Source organism: Cryptomeria japonica, chromosome 3 (genome assembly GCF_030272615.1).
Source record: "Cryptomeria japonica chromosome 3, Sugi_1.0, whole genome shotgun sequence".
In the NCBI taxonomy this organism is placed as follows: Eukaryota; Viridiplantae; Streptophyta; class Pinopsida; order Cupressales; family Cupressaceae; genus Cryptomeria; species Cryptomeria japonica.
Genome location: NC_081407.1, coordinates 140,204,888 through 140,225,524, shown reverse-complemented (window position 1 = coordinate 140,225,524; position 20,637 = coordinate 140,204,888). Strand labels below are relative to the sequence as shown.

The following is a 20,637-nucleotide window of genomic DNA, read 5'->3' as shown; positions in this document are numbered from 1 at the left end:
AGGGTGAATGGATCATGCGCCCAATAGTTTTTCAATTTCAGCTTTGACAAGTAAAGCTAGTTTGGGATTCATTTTTCTAATCTCCTGTTCACAAGTTTAGCGTCAAGAATTAGAACTATATTATGAGTGACAATCTTAGGGTCAATGCCAAACATGCCAGAGTACATCCAAGCAAATATCTCAGAGAACTCGTGTAACAACTTAGAATATTCCCTTTGTTCTTCTTCAGTTAGGCACTTCCCTATCTTTATGATCTTATCCTCACTACAAGGATCCATCTTGATGTCTACAATGTCGCTTATAAGGAGATTACTTTATCGAGGAACATCCTTTAGTTGAGGGAACTCCTTAATCATCTTATTGTTATCTTTGGCTAATCTGGAATCTTTCCCAAAGTATGCTTCCACATTCAAACGATAGGGGAATCCACTGTTATGATGGTAACGAGGAAGATTATCGTAAGCTCCTACAAACTCAGCTAAGGAATCATCAATAGAAAAGACATCTAAAGAAAGCACACGATAATCAGAATCAATGTATTCGGGGTGGTTTAATGAAAGAGATTTAGAAGAGAAGGAAATGACATTAACACTAATGGATGATCTCTTGGAGGCTTTGGTGGAAAAAGTTAAAACATGCTCTCGAAATTCAGGGAGAAAAAGTCGTCCAACCAACTTTTCATCAAATTTTTTGGGAAGCAAGATATTGTGATATTAGAGCTAATTCCAAGAGTATGTGGAAATTTGTGATGTCTAGATATGCGAAATTAGGCCTTGAAGGTCGAAATAGGACATAATTAGGGTATTTGATGAAATTATTTATTGGAGGAATAAAATAAAAAGGGGCACACTTAGGGTTAAGGGCCCAATTTTATGATGTGTAGAGTGATAAAAGAAGACTTTAGATTTAATTAAATTAATTAATTAAACGCTTAAATATAATTTTAAATGCAATATGCACATACACTAAGGCCGGTGCTAACCTAAACATGAAATTATACCACCCAATTAAGGGTGTATTACATTGATACAATCTTATATGGGGGCTATACAATAAAGAATAAGTAGACGAGATTGAGAAATCGCCTAAAGGGTTTGGTCTCCACACCCATTCATCTTGCTTGTTCGCACGCAAAAGAGAACAAGCTCCAAAAAATTCCATAATATCCTTTATGCTTCTTTCCCATTCAGGCTACCAATTGTTCCTTAATTGTTGGTTTCTGATTAGCTGATCTTTTATGTTAATCCAAGAAAGATTGCTATTATCCTACTTAATATAGTCATGAACTTTCCTTCCCACCAGTAATCTGCAAGAATCTTTTAGGCATTCATTTGTATAAACTAAGGATAGAGGAAGGTCCCTCTTCGAAACCTCTTTCGAGAACAAAGTATCTTTACCATTTCCCACCACCTTTCCATCTCTCCTCCTTATCACCTCTCTGCATATAAGAAGATCATTCCATATAACTAGGCCCTATGATAGCCCCTCCTCATGAAGGAAAGCAATAGGGTCCTCCCCCTTAGAGATACTTGACCTTTAAAATAGACACCCAATCTTTTGGTCCCTAAAGAAATTGTCAACCTCTCTTAAAAAGAAGGGCCTTATTAAAAGGTTTAAGTCTTCTTATACCCAGACTGCCTTGATGCTTAGGGGAGCAAAAATTTTCCCAATTAACTAAGGAGATTCTTGCCTTGTCTTCTACCAATTTGGATAGAATTTTTTAGATAGAATTGCATAGACTAATAGGACGATAGTCCTGCATAGAAGAGGCGTCTTCCTTCTTAGGTATCAAGGCAATAAAAGTGGCATTAATCTGATTTGAAATTCTTTTAGACCTAAAGAAGTCTCTTGCCATCTTAAAGATATCATCAGTGGCTCAACTAAATCCCAATGATCTTGGAAGAAGGCTGGGGGGAAACCATTTGCGCTAGGAGCTTTAAAAGAACCCAAAGAGAAAACGACCTTCTTCACCTCTTCCAAGGTCACAAGCTTAAGCATTTCTTTCAAGTCTGAATCAGTAATTAAGCTTGGAATAACTTCAAGGACTTGATCCATCTTTTCACAGTTCAAGTTAACATGTTGATGAAGGTGGGAAAAGAACCAAACAACTTCATCTGCTATCTCCTCTTCCTTACTAAGAACAACACCATCCTCTTTGATCAGCCTCCTGTTCTGTTTTCTAGATCTGTGTTTCATGGTGAAATGGTGAAAGAACTTTGTGTTCTTGTCCCCCTCTTATAAACATTGAATTTTGGACTTCTGTTTCCAAAAGACCTCTTCCTCTTTTGCAAGCTTGAACCATTGAGATCTCAACTCCCTTTCTCTCAAATAGATATCATCATCCATCAACCCTTGTTCCATTTTATCCCAAATCTCTTTCAAATCAAGAGAAAGGGAATTCTTCCTTTGGAAGATGTTTCCAAAAGAAATTTTGTTCCATCCTTTGACCATCTCCTTAACCTTCTTCAATTATTGAGTAAGAATGAACATGGGAGTGCCATTCCACCAATCCTTAACTAACATTTTAATATATGGGTGGTAAGACCACATAATTTCATGCCTGAAAGGAAAATGACCTTTTAGACCAACCTTTCCTCCCAATTGAGGAGTAAGGCATTATGATTAGACCCTATTCTAGGGAGAGAAGACAAAGCGAGAGCTGGAAGAATGTTCCAATGACTTCTAATCAGGAACTTGTCCAATTCGACCTGAATTAAGTTGTCTCCATGTCTTATGTTACTCCAAAAGAACTTTGTCCCCTAAGATCTATGTCAATCAATCCCATCGTCGAGAAGAAGTCAGCCAAATCTATCATACTATTCAAGAAGTCCTCTTGACCCCCATTTTCTTCGAAGGGCAAAGGAGAGAATTGAAATCTCCACCTAGCATCCAGTGTTCCTTTTTATTATTCTGAATACAATCTGCCAATTCATTCCACAATTCTACCCTACCAACTCTAGTATTGGGAGCATAGATGTTTATCAAGTTCCATCTTTCCAAAGAGTTAATGTTCTCCATTTGAACAATTATACCGTTCCTTTTAACAGACATAGGGGATCCTCCAAGAGTCTAAGGAATCCACTGAATAGAAAAATCCACTAGAGCCCTCTTCAGAGTCAGAAGCTATAAACTGAGACAAATGCCAAACATTCTTTACTATTTTTTCAGAAAACCTCTTTTTTAATTTTAGTTTCCTAAATCAGAATAATATCCACTCTATTTCTATCACTTAAACAAATGTTGTTTAGTAAGACTATTAAGCCCTCTCAAGTTCCATGAAAGAATCTTCATTAGAAAGAAAGGAAGCAAAGCCCACCTTAACCGCCATAGAAACAACCATAAGACTATTTCTTTTTGTTCTTCACCTCTGAAAGATTTTCAAGAGTTTTTTATTTTCCGCTTGCTGCATCTCTAGATTGATTCCTAAATCTTTTTAAGAAGGCCTTCCCACTTTTTATAATTAGTTACAAGTGATACGTAATCTATAAATAAAAACTTATTGATTTTAATGACTAGAAAAACCATGTCACTATAATAGTAACCTACAAATAAGAACTTGTTGATTTTAATGACTATGAAAGTCACTATAACAATAAGAGATGAAAGTAACAAATAAGAACTTGTTGATTTTAATGACTATGAAAGCCATGTCACTATAACAGTAAGAGATGAAAGTGGCTACGTAGGGACCTAAAAGCAAGGTATACAAGGGCATATTCCAATGTGCCTTTTCCCTTGCCTTTTAGGTCGGTTGTTGGATATTGATTTACTTACATTATGACCCTTATATAGCAGTCGCAACGGCCCAACGATCCTCATCATCGAGCACGTCCCGAGGTCGAATCGCAATGGACTCCACCACTGTATTTGCCCTCTTCATCCTCGCTGCAATCCTCACGTCCACCGCCGCTGTGAAACCCCAAGGCGGCGACTTCATTACATCCTCTTGCAAGATCACTCGCTATCCTGACGTCTGCGTGTCGTCTCTGAGATCTTACGCAGCCTCTCTGGAGGCCAAGCATAGCCAGAGCGAGCTCGTGAAGGCCGCCGTCATTGTTAGCCTCGCCAATGCCCGAAATACCTCGGCCTGGGCCGTTACTCTGTCCAAAAGTAGCAAGAGCCTCAGCAAAATAGAGCGCTCGGCGCTCAAGGACTGCGTGGAGAATTTCGGTGATACTAAAGATCAGATCAGCCAGTCACTGGCCGAGCTGAAGCATCTGAAGCGCGGAACTTTCAAGTTTCAGATGAGCAATATGCAGACTTGGATGAGCGCCGCGCTGACGAATGAGGACAGCTGCCTTAATGGCTTCCAGGCTGCTCGTAATGGAAGGGTTAAAATGCTTGTCCAGGGGCGGGTGCAGAACGCTTCTAAGTTGATCAGCAATGCGCTTGCCTTGGTCAATAATCTTGCTTCCACTGCAGGATATCGAAAGCTTCTGTAATGTTATATATTTTAGGCCTATGTTTCTCTACGTATGTGTTTGGGAAGTCTCTGTTTAGGGATTATGGGAGGCGGTATATTGTAAAATTATGTAATGGTTTGGTTTTTCAGTATAAGTGAGGAAATGGCAGGAATTGAGATTTGCAAATGTATATTGTTGTGTTTTTTGAAATACTTTCTTCTTTGTTGGATTCAAATGTCTGTACGCTTCTGATCCATTTACCTTTTGAAAGCTTAGATCATATCAGTTCTATGTATGCATATTATATCATATTCTGGATTAACTTAAAGGATTTTCTTTCTCAATGCTCCTCACAACTGACATTGGGGATAAAATTTGGGACATTTGTGACTTCCGTGGTCTCATTGATAACAGGTTCTTCTTCCCGATATAAATTTAGTAGTTTAAAAACAAATTATTATCAATGAAATTCAAATCAGTAGTAAATTTCTGTCTGGTAAAAAATGTGTAACGGTCTGGTTCTTCAATACAAGTGAGAAAATAGCAGGAATCGACATTTGCATTGTGAATGTCAAACGCCTATTGGTGTGGTTTTTAAATTTATTTTTTTCTGTTGTGTGGCATGAGCGTTGTCTATCTCCGGCATTCAAATTTCTGTAGGCTGCTGATCCATTAACCTTTTGAATGCAAATAATGATTATATCAATTCCATGAGTGTATATTATATCATATTTTGGATTAACTGGACATATTTTTTTTCTCAATGCCTCACAGCTGATATTGGAGATAAGATTTGGGACATTTGTGATTTCCATGGTCTCGTTGATAACAGATTCTTCATCCTGATCTAAATATTATAGTTTAAAAACGAATGATCAATTTAAATCACTACTAAATTTCCGTCTGATAAAAATTCTTCACCAAAACTGTGGATGCTGTAAATTTCAGATTTCTTCGAACCACCGGCAACAGATTTAAAGAAGCGGCAACCCCAAACATTGGGACTTTGGGGATCCTATCACTTTAACCAAGCCTTTAGCATCATTGAGATACAAACCTGCTCTAGTTAAGGTAAACTTCAATAAAAAACATACACAAATCATATCCAGAAACAGCAGCTAGTAACTTCAATCAATTCACATCTGTAGCAAATAATGTGCCAGCTGTTGCAGGTCTGGCATGCCTCGACCTTAACAGTTACTGTTAGACTGTATTGCTGAAAGGGTTCCAACATTAGTGTTAGTTATTTAAAGTTGTTGAGGCTTTTGACTGTTTTGCAAGTGATTGTTGAGGCTTTGACAGTGACAGTTTTTCGAGTGATTGTTAATCAAGGATTTAAACCTAACTAAAGAGGAATTGTACTTGGCATACAGGCTGCTAAATTCCAGTAGCCTCACTTTTCATGACATTAATGACTCAATTTCAGATTATCAGTTGATGCATGAGTTAAAGATCATCATATGATGCAACATAGGTGAAAGTGCTGCTTAATCCCCTTGGTTTGGTGAAGTTAATAGTACAGGATTCATCTATTCACTTGTTTGGATGACTTCTGGCTACTGTTCACCTGCATAAAGTGTTTGATCCTTCACTGCAATTAGCTCATACATCTTAGGATGCTATCATTTTCCAACAATTCTGAATCATAAAATGTGATCTTATATATTGATAAAAGAAAGATTCATTTGCTCTAAGATGGACTATTCCAATTTAAGATTTGTATTCTGGTACTTGTACATTAGAATGCTTGGCATCCTTAGACTCGGACGCTAATTGCAGGGTTATCTGGTGATATTTACAGGATAATTTTAACTTTAGGGTCGATGGTAATTTACTTTTCCTGAATTATTCGGCTGGGGTGACAGACTTCTGTATCAAGGGCATCATCTGACACAGGCATCTGTAAGAGCTTTTTTTATTATTGAAGATTTCACTTTCACAGAACCCATGCATATGGTTTTTTGCACTTGGTAAACATGCAATAGTATATATTAGTATTATATCGGATAAAAATTCAGTAATGTTGAAGCAACACATCCTCCCATACCCCATATATATTAAAAAAAACTGAAAACTCTTGAGAATCAAAACCAACCCCAACTCCTTCATACATTTTATTTTATTTGAAAAACCGAATCTTCAAATTTTTTATTAAGTGTTCTGACCAAACTGAACCTCCCAATTAGGGCTAAAACAAATAAGCCATTTTCAAGTCCAAACAAAAAAACCTCCTTGGCTGTTTAAGCTACTCTCCCTTCCCTCTTCCCTGCTTGTGTGTACATGACATTTTTATGAGCCATGTGTCTTCTTCATTTGGGTTTGTCTCCAAAAAGGTCAAAGTTTGTTACATCTACTACTTTTTCTTCCCTGGCACAGAGATCATTTGGCTTCATGAATCTTTCCGTGTGATTGCTAAATGTGTCATGACTGGGATAGTTGTGCCGAAAATTAGTTTGGATAGCTTTCCTTTTCAATCAACTTTACGATAATGCGGCGTGAAATAAGGTTGTAGACTTCTTGGAGAGGTGCATTGCATACAGCTTACCTTCTGTGGCGTAATTCCTGGTTTTGTTTCTACCGAGGCTCGAACACGTTACTGAAATCTTTGTTTGGTCTGCGAAGAAGGTAAGTCTGATCAAATATGTGGACTTTCGGTTTCCAAATTGGTCTGTATTTTGACATTTTTGTAAAGGATTGGGTATTTGAATTTGTGATTTTTTCTTTTCAGAGTACAAGTTTTCTACCATAAGGTCAATTCAAACTGTATTGAATGAAATCTTAATTTAGTTATCTATTTTTCAATTTATTTCAGTAATATTACACAATAGAATTTAAGCATTCATTTTTTAAAGTACATCATTATCATTCAACAAACTATTGTAATAAATATGTTTGGAATTTGAATTTATTGTGTTTCATTATTATTCAACAAATTCTATTAAGATGTTTTGAATTTTAAATTTGTTGTGCTTGAATTATTTTCTATTAGAAATTTTTAATGTTAGTCTATATTTTTATAATTGTTGGTCAGTTGCTGAAACAATTAATGCAATTGCTATAATTTTGGAGAAGTGTTTTAATCATTAAATATGGATATTTCCATAACTGGAGTATATGAATTAGAATGGTTTTTACAAATTATATGAAGTTTTTGTATTTAATTATTTGACAAATAAAAGTAAGTTAAAATTTTCTAATTATTTCGGATGGGGCTAGTATAGGGGAAGAGCACCAATAGCCGTCATAATTAACTTTGCGCACCCACAGATCCTAAACGGTACATCGGATTTTGATTTATTTATTCTAGTTGTCTTCGTATGGGACTTAACTACTTATAGCTATTGATCTGGCTTCAGGGTAGTAACAATGTACATTGTGGAATCAATTATGCGCACAAAGGTCAAAAAGTACAAATTTCAAAGTGTCACCTAATGCCTAACTAAAGTTGTTCTAGTAACCAACTCAAAATCGTTAGTACTTGTTGACAAATGTCCCAATAGTGGTGCACAAATGTTCCAATAGTGGTACACAAATGGGACAAATGTTCCAATAGTTGTGCACAAATGGGCCAATTAATTACAAAAAATGATCGGCTATTAGTACAAAATAAATTTATTAATGGTATTTTCACTATGACAGCTATTGGGGGGTCAACATGACAATAAGATGACGGATATTGGAACTATGTTATCTATTGGTGCTCTTCCCCTATATTAGTATTATCAACCTGAAATAAACGTCCCATGCAAAAGTTAGTCATGAAAAGAGATAATAGTAATCCTATGACAATGGCCTAAGATTATATAGACCACTCCCCAAAAAATAAAATATATGAACATTAAATACAACTCAACTAAAAAACTATTTCAACATTGATCTTACATATGAAATCATTAAAAAAACTTTAATAAACAAAAATAACATGTAACAAAGAATCATTATCAATCTTTTTGTCCTTTATCAAACAAAAGAAATATTGATCTTATATACGAAATCATCAAAATTTTAAAAAAATAAACAGAAAGACAACATCAAAAACAGATGTGATCATCATCCTTTTTATTCTTGATCAAATAAAAAAATACACAGGATACTTAATAAAAAAGGAAACTATGTTCTCCACCACTTCAAGTCATCAGTTGAATATTGGGGTTAGTGATGGGTCTTGCACATGTAAATTATAGTCTACATATATACTTTATTTAATTGTTTTTGCTTGGACTAAAATTGTTCATTAGCAACTCTTCTTATAATGGATGAGTGTGAATAGGACTATCTATTTTTCTTAGAAATCATTGATATGACAAAAGTTTTCAAGGGAGCGGTTGGAACTGGTAAGGAATGTTCTATTCCATCTTTAATCAACAAGTAGGGCAAAATGCCCATGTATTTAGTAGGCGCTTTGAACGCATCCACATGCCTATGTTTCATCTTAATTATTTGTTTTACAATATTCCCTGGCTTTTAATACAATTGGCTAAAGAAAAATGGGGCTTTATAATGTGCGCTGTGTGAAGCCAAGGTGTGAATGTGTGGCCATTGTAATTTATATCAAGTTTATTATAATGGAATGTTATATAATTATTAATGTGTGTAGTGTAATAATAGAAATTGCATCTCTTTCAATATTTTTATTATACTTTTCTTTTTATTTAAGTGTTCATTTAGTATGTTTTAGATTTTTGTTCATAGTCATGTTTAGTCTATATCAATTTACATATATTTTGTTGGAGTAATTAAGACATTATCTAATTATTTAATTAATTGAGTACTTTAATTACTTTATTCAGTCAAGCTAAACTTAGTTGTATTTATCTTTTATTAGATTAGGCTAATAATAGCCCCACTTAATTGAGCTAATTTTAGTTTTTTAAATTTTAGATTAGGTTTCTCAAGTGCTTTCTATAAAGCAAGTCATCCATTCATTGCAAATTATCCAATCTATTTATAGGTCAATCCATATATCAAATTCCTCTTTAGATCAATTCTCTGTCAAGGTTGCATAGCATCAATCAAACCTTCATATGTTATAGGTATTTTTCTTGCAGGTGATTGATGGACTACTGGGGTTGAGTTTAAGTTACTCCAACATATTTTAGTTGTTCAACTAGTATAGTGTTGGTATTCATCCTACTATTAATGACACAACCTTCTTAAAAACACATGACAAGTTTCCTTGGACACAACATTGCATATTTCATGGACTCAATATTCAACATAAATGTAATCTTTGAATGAAATTAGATCAATAGAATGATGGGGTTTGATCATCTAATCTCCCAGTCTAAGGGATTTTGTCTTTAGATTTGATAGGTAAACATAGTACTTCACTTCTACAAATTATTGTTTGCTAAAATAATGACCAAAAGATTTAAACCAATGAAGTTCCCACCTTATATAGAGGTTGAAGGCCTAGAATGGGCCCACACGTGACAAGAGATGTTTGAAAGCTTCCTACCATTTTATCACATTCAAATTTGGGTCCATTATTGGCATTTTTTTATCAACCATATAAATTGATGAAATTCTTTGTTTGAATGATGAGGATGTAGGAAAAGGAAGGCCAAAATATGGATGTTTGTACATATACAAACCAGGAGGGTATATTGGTAATATGGATTGGTGAATCAAGAGTTGGAAAGCTACTGAGAAGTGTTTAATTTGGTACACCATGTGCATTATGTTCTTTGAATGTTTGAATTCGGGGATTAAAAAAATGGGATGAAAGGATGCTAGGGTGATAGGGGATGCTAGGGTGATAGGGGATGCAATGGTTTTTGGACTCAGTGTGGTGGAATGATGATTATTGGCTTTCAAAGATACTTCATGTAGGAGGGAGTTGGGCTTAAAATTAAATGATACTTGATATAAAGAGGAGTGAGGACTAATCTTTAGAGATACCCAATGTAAGAGGGATTGTGGATCAAGCTTCAAAGATACCCAATGTAGGGAGTGAAGATCACACTTTAGGGATACTAAATGTAGGAGGTAGTAGGGACTCAACTTTAGAGATACTCAATGTAAAAAGGAAGTTGGGTGTGTGGGAATGGGGAACTATGGAAAGTGATGATAGTAGATGAAGTCTCAAAATTATGAAATATGGGGGAAAAAAGCAAGTGGGGGTGGAGGAAATGAAAGGAAGGCATGACAATATGAGAAAGTTTAAAATGTTTTCTAGGGTTGAAAAATAATTGAAATGCCCTCATAATTAGGATGTTGGATATAATTTATTCACCATTCCCAAAAAGTCCCTCAAGTAATACAAATTTTAGATACTTCAAGATATTTTGCCCTTACCAAGAAGCATCTTTTGTAGGTATATTCTCCCAATGAATCAATTACTCAGTAATGCTTTTATTCCTCAACTTATCAACCCTTATATCAATAAAACATGGGTACCAATATGAGTTTCCCCTCAACATCCAAGGGTGGAAAATCCACTAAATATGTACAACATGTTGTCCAAGTGTCCTCTTGAGATGATATACATGAAAAATATTATGCATCTTACCATTTTTTGGCAATTCTAACTCATTTATATCTTTATCAACTCGCCTCAAGATCCTTTAAGGCTCATAGAAGGATTTGAGCTCTTCATCTCCAATACCTTTGGTGGAGGTTTTCTTATAAGGATACAATGTCATAAAGATGATATCCCCAACCTCAAATGACCTCTCTATGTAGTTTTTAATTTCATAGAATTGCTATTGATTATAGACTTGCTAGAAGTGATCATTGAGTGATCTCAATATGTCTTGGCTATGCTTCACCAAGTCACTAGTTTTTAGCACTCTACTATTTGTGAACACTAAATCAAAGATGGTTAATGCATTATAACCATGCAATTTCATAAACAAAGACATACCAATTGACATATGGTGGGTAGTTCAAATAAATACTCTCAAATGTAACTACTTAATGAAAGCTTATTGTTAATTTGAAAAATAATTCATCAGCTATTTTCAACCTACTTTTACACTATTTTTGGTTGTCCATCTATTGTGGATGATAGTTTGTACTAGAAGTGATTTTTTTACTTTTAAATCAAATAAGTATTACCAAAAGGAGCTAAGAATTTTTTTCTCTTATCACTAATAATATTGTTATGCTATCCATGCAACTTAAAAACTCTTTTGAAAAATAAAATTTTCACCTAATGTGCTTTAAATTATAAAGGAATGTAAAAGAAGTATGAATAATTAGTTAAATTATCAAAATTGACATGAATGCAATCTTTTCCATTTACCCTTGGGAGGTTTGTGATGGAATCCATTAATATGCTTCCCACTTTTGATTTGGGATAGACAACATGGCTAAGCTCAAGCCTATTAAAAACACTATTTTCTTTATTTTTTTAGTAGGCCATACATTCCTTGATGTGTTTGAGGATATCCCCTTTGATGTCCTTCCATAAGAACCTCTCTCTAATTTTCTTGTAGGTCTTATAGTATTCTAGGAGTCTTTCAAGTGGTGCATCATAAAATTCTCTCAAAATTTCTTCTTCATATTAGATTTAATAATTCTAGGAAGATTTTAGGCTATAAAGAATGAGACCATTTTCTAAATTAAAAATACTTCATCTCTCAGATTCCCATCAAGTATATTAGTGCCAAACATATTTTTAACATTCTTTTTTCTATAGAAACCTTATAGTCAATAGAAATAACATAAGTAGAACGCAGATTAGGTTTTCAAGAAAGAATATCAAGACTATATTTGTTTTATCCTTTCGTGTATTCTATGTCAAAAGCATAATCTTGGAGCTTACTCACACATTGGTGTTCCCTGTCATTCAAGTTACATTGGCTAAGAAATAACTTCAAGTTGTTATGATATGTTTTCACTACAAGTCTTCCAAAAGCTGAATAATATCAAAACTTGGCTAAAGCATGTATTATAGCGAGCTAGCACCTCTTTAATATAAATAAAGTACTTTTTTGGTTCTTTTAATTTACCACTTTTAAATTCTATGAGATGCCTCTTCTACACTGAGACGATTCCAATTCCCCCTCTTATAGAATTACATTCTACAACAAATAATTGTGTGAAAATTGTATTAGCAAGAAAAGGACATGATCTCCATTACCAATTTAAGCTTATCAAAATATTCTTAAACTATATCTATGTAAGATCCTGTATTTCTTTTTCATACTAATTAAGGGTACTAGTAGTTGTGAAGACCTCTTAAACAATGTTTTAAAATAGCCACAAATGTTAAAGAATTCTATCAACTATGTCAATGTGGTAGAAGGGGGTGAGCCCAAGATGGTTTGTATCTTTTGTTGATCCACCAAAAGACCTTGAGCACTAATAATGTAGCCCAAGTACACGATCTCTATCTCTACAAACTCACATTTGGATTTTTTCAAAGAAATAATATTGCTCTACTATTCTAAGGACTATATATAAATGTTTTAGGTGATCTTCTCAATTCTTATTGTAAACCAAAATGTCATAAAAGGAAAAAAATCTTTATTGATTAAATACCTATTTATGCATGACTAAAAAGTAGTTGGTATATTTATCAAGATGAAAGACATGACTAGGAGTTCAAAGTGCCCAAAGTGACACCTAAATTTTATTTTACATGTGTGCGTAGAAATTATGTGTCAATCCATTAAAAGCATACTAAACACATCAATGAGACAAATTGTAGAAAGCAAATCAAGAACATAAAATACAAACTCAGCCTTCTTAGTATCGTCCCATTGTCCTCTATCTTCAAGGACCTTTTGGATGTATGGGTTGGCTCTTAGCAACAACATGATCAACAAGATGACTACTTGGAGAATGAGTAGCTACATGATTTTAAAAGCTATACGATTTCCACGATATCATGATAAAAAAGCTATGCTAAATCACAATGCTAAGGATGCAAGATCTTAGATTATGTAATCTAAAATGCAGGAATAAAATTGTAGCAGGAGGAGAGCCATGAATGCAAATGAAAGATATTTATATCCTTTCCAAGGCAAGAGGTGAGGTGGCAGGATTCAATGGTGGAGATTTGGCCTGGAGAGATGAATGGCTAAAGATGAAGAGGTTAGAGGGAATCAAGGAGATATGACACTTGTCATCCTAGAGAGGACAAGTGGCATATAAGAACTCTAAAAAGGTCACACGTGTCCCTCAAGAGGGCAAGTGTCATAGAAGAAGAAGACATGTGGCAAAGATGCCATGTGTCTTCAAGAGAAGATAACCACCCATAAGGAGTTTAGGATAGAATTGGTTAGAAGAGATGAGGTTAGGATAACCCATGATTGGATTAGAGGTTGAGTTGGAGGGAGGTTAGAAGGTGGTTAAAGATTAGGAGCTATGTGTCAATTTGAATTAAAAATTCAAATTTAATGAAAATGGATAATCAAATAAAACCAAATAATTGAATTTGTTTATATAGTTAGGAAAATGGAAGAAATGAATTATGATAAGAAGAATTAGAGAAATGAACTATATAAATAAATTGTTAAATTTATTTATAAGTAGAAGAATAAAGGTTTTTTTAATTAAATAACTTCATATTTAATTAATTATCTCCAACCAATTTTAAGTGTATACAACATGTACTTCCTCATTCCGTGGAGTAATCTAATGGAAACTTGATCCCAAATCAATCTTAAAAAATATAGGACTCCAACATATTATCAATTAGCTCATCAATCCTGGAAATATGATACTTGATTTTTATTGTTTCCTTGTTCAATGCTCTAGAATCAATACACATAAATGCATCGTGCCATCTTTTTTCTTGATAAAAACTATGAATGAAACAAATATGATAGAACTAGGCCTAATTTGACCCATTTCTAAGTGTTCTTTTATGATATTTTCTATCTCCTTTTTACGAATTCCTAGATGGTAATAGGAAGTAGTCATGAAGACTTAGAGACTAATTTGAACGCTATGATATGTTAGAATCTTCTATTGATAAACATTGAACTATGGTTATCCATAGTAATCTAAATGTCGATATGATACATACCTTGTATTCCCGTGATTGTATGTTTTGACGTAACCAAATAACTTGTTTCCCAAGCAGCTTATTTCTTGTGGAAAATCCTCTACAGGAGAGGGCCCGATAGTGGAGTGGGGTGCTATAGTGGGTATAGGAGTTGATGGAAATGAGCCCCTCATGGAGCACTTAATTTAACCATTACATATTCAACTTATCCACAAAAAATAATTAAATACAAACCAAACAGTCAATTTTCATGATATTTTTGTTTTATAATTTATCTTTATTTGTCCCAAAAAGATGGAGGTCATAAAAGTCTTACATGTTAGAGAATATTAGATTTGCTTATGATAGAACCCTTATACATTCCATGTTGCTAAGAGATGCAATGTTCCATATATTTTTTATCCGTAGATTTAAAAATTACACTTCAATACTCTCACCTACATATGCTAGGTGTACCCTTTATAAAGTTTTGTGATTAATAAAATAACCACTACATTATACAATCAAACATGAGTCATAGTATATAATCAAACATGAGTCATAGTATATCTTAGTATTCCAAATATAAAATCTTATTTAAACAAAAAGCAAGGTCATGTGTCTTATTGATCAAACCCATACGCATAGCTACTGGTCTCTTCCTCCTTTAATACCTGCATGCAATGGCCAGCCTTAAACCACACACTAAGCAACATATGAAGCCTAAAGAATGTTAGTCAATTCTGAGTGTTTAAACTTAGAAGTTAAAGCTTAATGTGTGTGATTTAAACGGTCCCACGTACAACATACTCATGGTATAAAACTCACTAATGAAGCTACTAAGATAAATAGAAATAAACAATTCAGACCATACAGACATTCAACCAATTAATTAAATAAACAAAAAAATCCTTCAAACCTTTCAAGCAACATAATGGATGCCAGATTAACCTAATGGATTTTCTTTTTCAATGATCCTCACAGCTGATATTGATGGTAACATTGGGGACATTTGTGATTTCCATGGTCTCATAGATAACAGATTCTTCTTCCTGGTCTAAATTTTTTAAATTAAAAACAAATGATTATCAATGAAATTTCCTTCTGAGAAAAAATCTTCCCCAAAACTGTGTGGATTTTCTTTGATCCACCGGCAACATAATTAAAGAAGCGACAACCAGTGGGGATGGGACTCTGGAGATCCTGTCACTTCAACCATGCATTATTGAGATTTAAAGCTGCTCTTTTTAAAGGTAAACTTCAATCAATTCACAACTGTAGAAAAAACAATTGCCAGCTGTTGCAGATTTGATAAGTGTTGTCTTTATCATTTAATATTGGGCTCTCTTGCTTAAAGGGTTCCAACATTGGTGTGTGTTCTTTATTTATAGTTGTTGAGGCTTTGACAGTGACAGTTTTTCAAGTGATTCTTAATCAAGGATTTAGACCTAACTCAAAGAGGAATTGTACTAGGTTTACAGTCTGCTAAATTCTAGTTGCCTCACTTTTCATGACATTAATGACTCAATTTCAGATTATTAGATGATGCATGAGTTAAGATCATCATATGACGCAATTTAGTTGAAAGTGCTACCTAATCACCCTGGATTTGATGAAGTTAACAGTACATGATTCCTCTATTCACTTGTTTGGATGAGTACAGACTACTGTTCACCCCATGCATATGGTTTCTGTTGAGGATTCCACTTTGGTTGAGCCCATGCATATGGTTTCTGCACTTGATTTACAACTTTCTGCCATTTTTTTCCAACATGCAGGACAAGTTTCTGAAAGATACTTATGAAGAGGACTAAGAATTTTTAATCAACAGTACAGGTCAGAATTACCATTTTTATTTCATCATCTTATTTTCTTTGAAAGACTGAATCTTTTAAGTTTTTGAACTCTTCTGACCAAAATTGAACCTCCCGATTAGTGCTAAAATAATCAGCCATTTTCAATTCCAAATAATAAAACAACCTCGTGGCTGTTGAAGCTCATTTCATTTGTCTTCTTCATTTGGGATTCTCTTCAGAAAGGTCAATTACTTTAGAAAGGTTCACTTGTGTGGTTTAACAGTGAAATATAATAGAATATGTATTTGAATGTTTGTCTTATTAATATCAAAAAGATGGAAGCTTTTGTTTTAGATAAATTTTATGAGTATATATGGAAAAAGTGTTAGAGAAAAAAATATTATTTTGAAGAGTTCAATTTTAAATGTGATCATTTACAAAAAAAAAGCATACATAACAGTTAATATTTCGTGGAAAGTTAAATTTGTTTCTGTTCAATTAAAAACCAACTCTTATCAACTTGGATTTAAAATAGGGAGGTGGAAAAGACTTGAAATATGGGAAGTAAGAGTGTATATTTTTTGTAACATGGGATCAATGGAATCAGGAAAACACTTTATTATGGAGTGTAATGCTTTCAAGAACATTAAAGATAAACATGCCAACATAACGACATTCTTTTCTTGACATGATTTATTTCACGAAAAGATTATTGGAAAGATAATGATGCTTATCAACTCTTTGAGTTAAAAAAAACTAAAATACATAAAACCAAAATAACAAGAGTGACTATCTATCTATCTTCCCTGATATAAAGATCACTATCTTCATGCATCTTCATTTGGGTTCATCAAGTCTTTGTTTGGTGTAATAAATGGTCTGTGAAGAAGCTGTCTACATAAAAATATGTGGACTTTGGGTTCATCAAATGCAATTCTCAAATTGGTTTCTAATTGGGATGCTGACCAGTATTTTGACAGTTAATTTCATGACATTTTTTAAAGGTTCGGTATTTGAATATTTAAATGTGTTTGTGGATTTCTTTTGTAAGGATAAATGTTTAAGATTGTCGATGTGTTTCTATTATATTTTGTCATTTTAAGGAGTTCATTAGATGGTAAGTTATTTTAGTTCAAATTGGAATTTAAATTTTAGTCATCGATTTTCAAAAATATTTTGTTGAACAAGAAACAGTGGCAAGCCAACTGTCAGCAGAGCAACAACAAAATTACAGCCCCCTCAACTTTCTTCTATCAAAAACAATAATCATTCTACGCATGTTCATCAAATATATAAAAGTCTTAATAAACATTTTAAACATTTGCCACACAGGGCAATAGGTAGATAAGTTCAAACATAAACATAAATTAAAACTATAAGCCCAGAGGCTACTAGAGCTGATAAAAAAATCAGAGGTCCAAGACATAGGCGCAGTCTAATTCTTTTTCCCATGGCTCCTCTTGGGGAGGAGCTTCCTAGCCCATTCCTTGGTGAAGAATTTGAAGAGGGCCTTGTAGTCATCACCCTCCTCGCCTTTGCCTTTAATAGTACTTTCCTGCAAAAGACACAAAGTGGTCGCCGAGCAATGCATAACATTCAAAGCAAACCTGGAGACGTCCTACAACTTGTTTTCCATGGCCTCCATTCTGCTGGTGATTTCTTGCAAATTATCAAACAAACCCTCCACTTTCTTACCCAACTCTGCTAGGTTGTTGTCCTCTTCCTCCTTTATGCTGCTCACTTCCTCCACCACCATCATCTTATCGAGCCTAAGGGTTGGGGAGGGAGAGTTTCTCTGGGATTTGGGGCCGGCCTCCAGACTCATGGAATTTTTTGGGCTCTCAGAAGCATGGGTGGAGCTAACAGAGTGGGGGGTCGAGGTAGACTGAAACGGGGCCACATTCTTAGAGGGGATGGAATTCCTAGTTTCATGGGATGAGGAGGGGTCTCTTAAGGATTTCTCATAGGGTTTGGAGGCCAATCTCACAAAACGGCAAGGGGTGTTGGCCTCATATGTAATCTCCAAATCGGAATCAATCTCCTGAATTCTAACTTTCTTTGGGGTTCTAGACTCCTCAGGGTGACACTTTTTGTTCTTCTTACTGTAGGAGCCAATTTCAGGCAGCCGAAGAGGGCTAGTATTGGGTTTCTCAGTGGCAATGGCTAGGGGACAACTTTCAGCCACATTCTGGACAAAGAGAGTGCAAGGTGGGCAAAGGGCCAGGTGGAAATTGTAGAGGCGAAGGATGAGTCCTTGGTGCAAAACGGGAAAGTCTTTTCCTTTTTTCTTGGCCTCGGCAATATCTTTAACATTAGAGTCCAGCGAGTGCAGTAGAAAAAAAGGAATGGAGATAAGATCTTTATTTCTAAGGTGGTTAAGGAAAGGGAGGTGATAATAGTGAAAGATCTCATACCGTCCTTCCAAGAGTGAAGTATTCCATAATGATATAGCAAACCTCGTCCCACGGTGGCGGAAGCTCCTCCCGGCTGAAGCCGCCCGCCCTCTTCACGGGGTTCTCCCCTTCATGAAAAAATATTTTGTTATTATTACATCACGATTCAATAAATATGATCTGAATTTTGAATATGTTGTTCTTGATGTTAACAAAATTTCATATAGTAAATCTAGAAACAAAACAATAATGATCTATTTTGTGTTAGAATATATTTAATATTGTCTAATTTTAAACAATTGTTGGATTGAGAAAATTATCTTAACCAAGATGAATATTTTACTTAATTGTTTGGATTATGGGGGCGACATATATTGGTATCATCAATCTAGCATTTACTGGATACTTCTTAATATTTATATTGTGCTATGCTTTATAAAACATTTGGTTGTCGGTTGCAATATGATTATTGACCCAATGCAGAGTCCCCATTAAAAACAAATTCAATCACTGAACAAAAACAAAAAATTTGGTAGAATTCCTTGTCATGATGTCCACAGTATTATCTTATTATATGCATGTCGATTATAAAGTGGAAAACAAATCCTTCTATCTTTGTATAATAACTGCAAGAGCTCAAAGACAGACATTCATAACCATGGAGAATGGGCCCAAATGAAGTGCGACAGAATATCATTAGAGAGCCTGACAAAATAGAGTTCATCAGAGTCTGCAACTACAAATTAGAAAATTAAATATGTCGGGCTGCTTCAATCATGTGGGTTCCAACCAGAAAAGCCGGAGGAAGTTCATTCAACACTTAATGAGGATGGTCAACTTGTGCAGAGACTTAAATTCATCAGTTGAATATTGGATTGAGTGATGGGTCTCACACATGTAAATTATAGTCTCCATATATATATATATACTTATTTAATTGCTTTTGCTTGGACTAAAATTGCTCATGGGCTACTCTTCTTACTATGGATGAGTGTGAATAGGACTGGGTGCCCGTTTTTCTTAGAAATCACTGATATGACAAAAGTTTTCAAGGGAGTGGTTGGAACTGGTAGTGTGACTGTTTTGTTTCATCTTTAATTAAGGAGTACAGATGGCCATGTATTCGCCACATGCGTATGCTTTATCTTAATTTATTTTCTCAGTATTTTCTGGCTTCTGATGTAGTTGGCTATAAAAGTTGGCAACGTCTATCCAGTCCTTATGATGCACCAACATCCTATACATACAATACATGTTACACATCTTATGCATACAATACATGTTGCATATACATATAACAGCATGTCAATGCATCTTAGAATCCAAGGTGTTAGAATGTGTGGCTAATGATATTTATGCTAAGCTTATAGAATGTAATGATATAGAATTATGAATACGTATTGGTGTAATAGTTGAAATCATAAATTTTTTAATTATTTTTTTATATTTTGTTCTTTTAATAAAATGTCCGTCTTTCATATTTTAGATCTTTGTTTAGACTAGTGTTTGACTTATACTTTATATATATATTTGATGTGTCCACCTGCTATAGTGTAGGTATTCATCTTATCAGTATGTACAACCAATCTATCAAAATTGGACAATGTTTAAAAAATGACTAGTGTTCGTGGACATAATATTGCATATTTCATCCTTATATGAACCAACCTAGAAGTTTATTAAGCACCACACTTACTAAGATTTGATGTCCCTTTTGTAGTCACACAAATTTTTAGGATTTGGATGCTAATTTTTTCTTCAATCTAAACTTTTTATATGCAATGTCTTTAAACACCAAATTATTTGTGCTTCACCTATCAATAATAACCTAGCAACATTTTCCTCTACATTGAAATATGATTTTTGTATTGGCTCATGTTCTTCCTTAGTTTCAACAACACTCTCTTCATCCTGAGAAGTTGTCTTTTCTCTAGTTGCTTTGTGCACTTAAGTGACATTTTCCTCCAATTAAACAATGGGATTTCTTGCCTAATTTAGTCTACTATTGTTCTACTATAATTATGGATGATCAAATACCCTATGACCATCCTCTCCACACCTATAACAAGTATCAATAAATCTTCTACCTCTACCTCTTCAATAATAGA

The 20,637-nt window shown here is 34.4% G+C and overlaps 1 protein-coding gene across 1 annotated transcript; it reads left to right on the top strand.

Annotated features, from left to right (window-relative positions):
- The first annotated feature begins 3,772 nt into the window (after positions 1 to 3,772).
- On the top strand, positions 3,773 to 4,615 carry LOC131027341 (pectinesterase inhibitor 9). The gene has a single exon (XM_057957369.2). It carries the CDS (start codon positions 3,849 to 3,851, stop codon positions 4,440 to 4,442), a length of 594 nt encoding a protein of 197 aa, XP_057813352.1. The 5' UTR covers positions 3,773 to 3,848; the 3' UTR covers positions 4,443 to 4,615.
- The last annotated feature ends 16,022 nt before the right edge of the window (positions 4,616 to 20,637 follow it).

Coding starts and splice junctions, on each gene's coding strand:
- LOC131027341 (XM_057957369.2), top strand. CDS start 3,849: ATGGACTCCACCACTGTATTTGCCCTCTTCATCCTCGCTGCAATCCTC.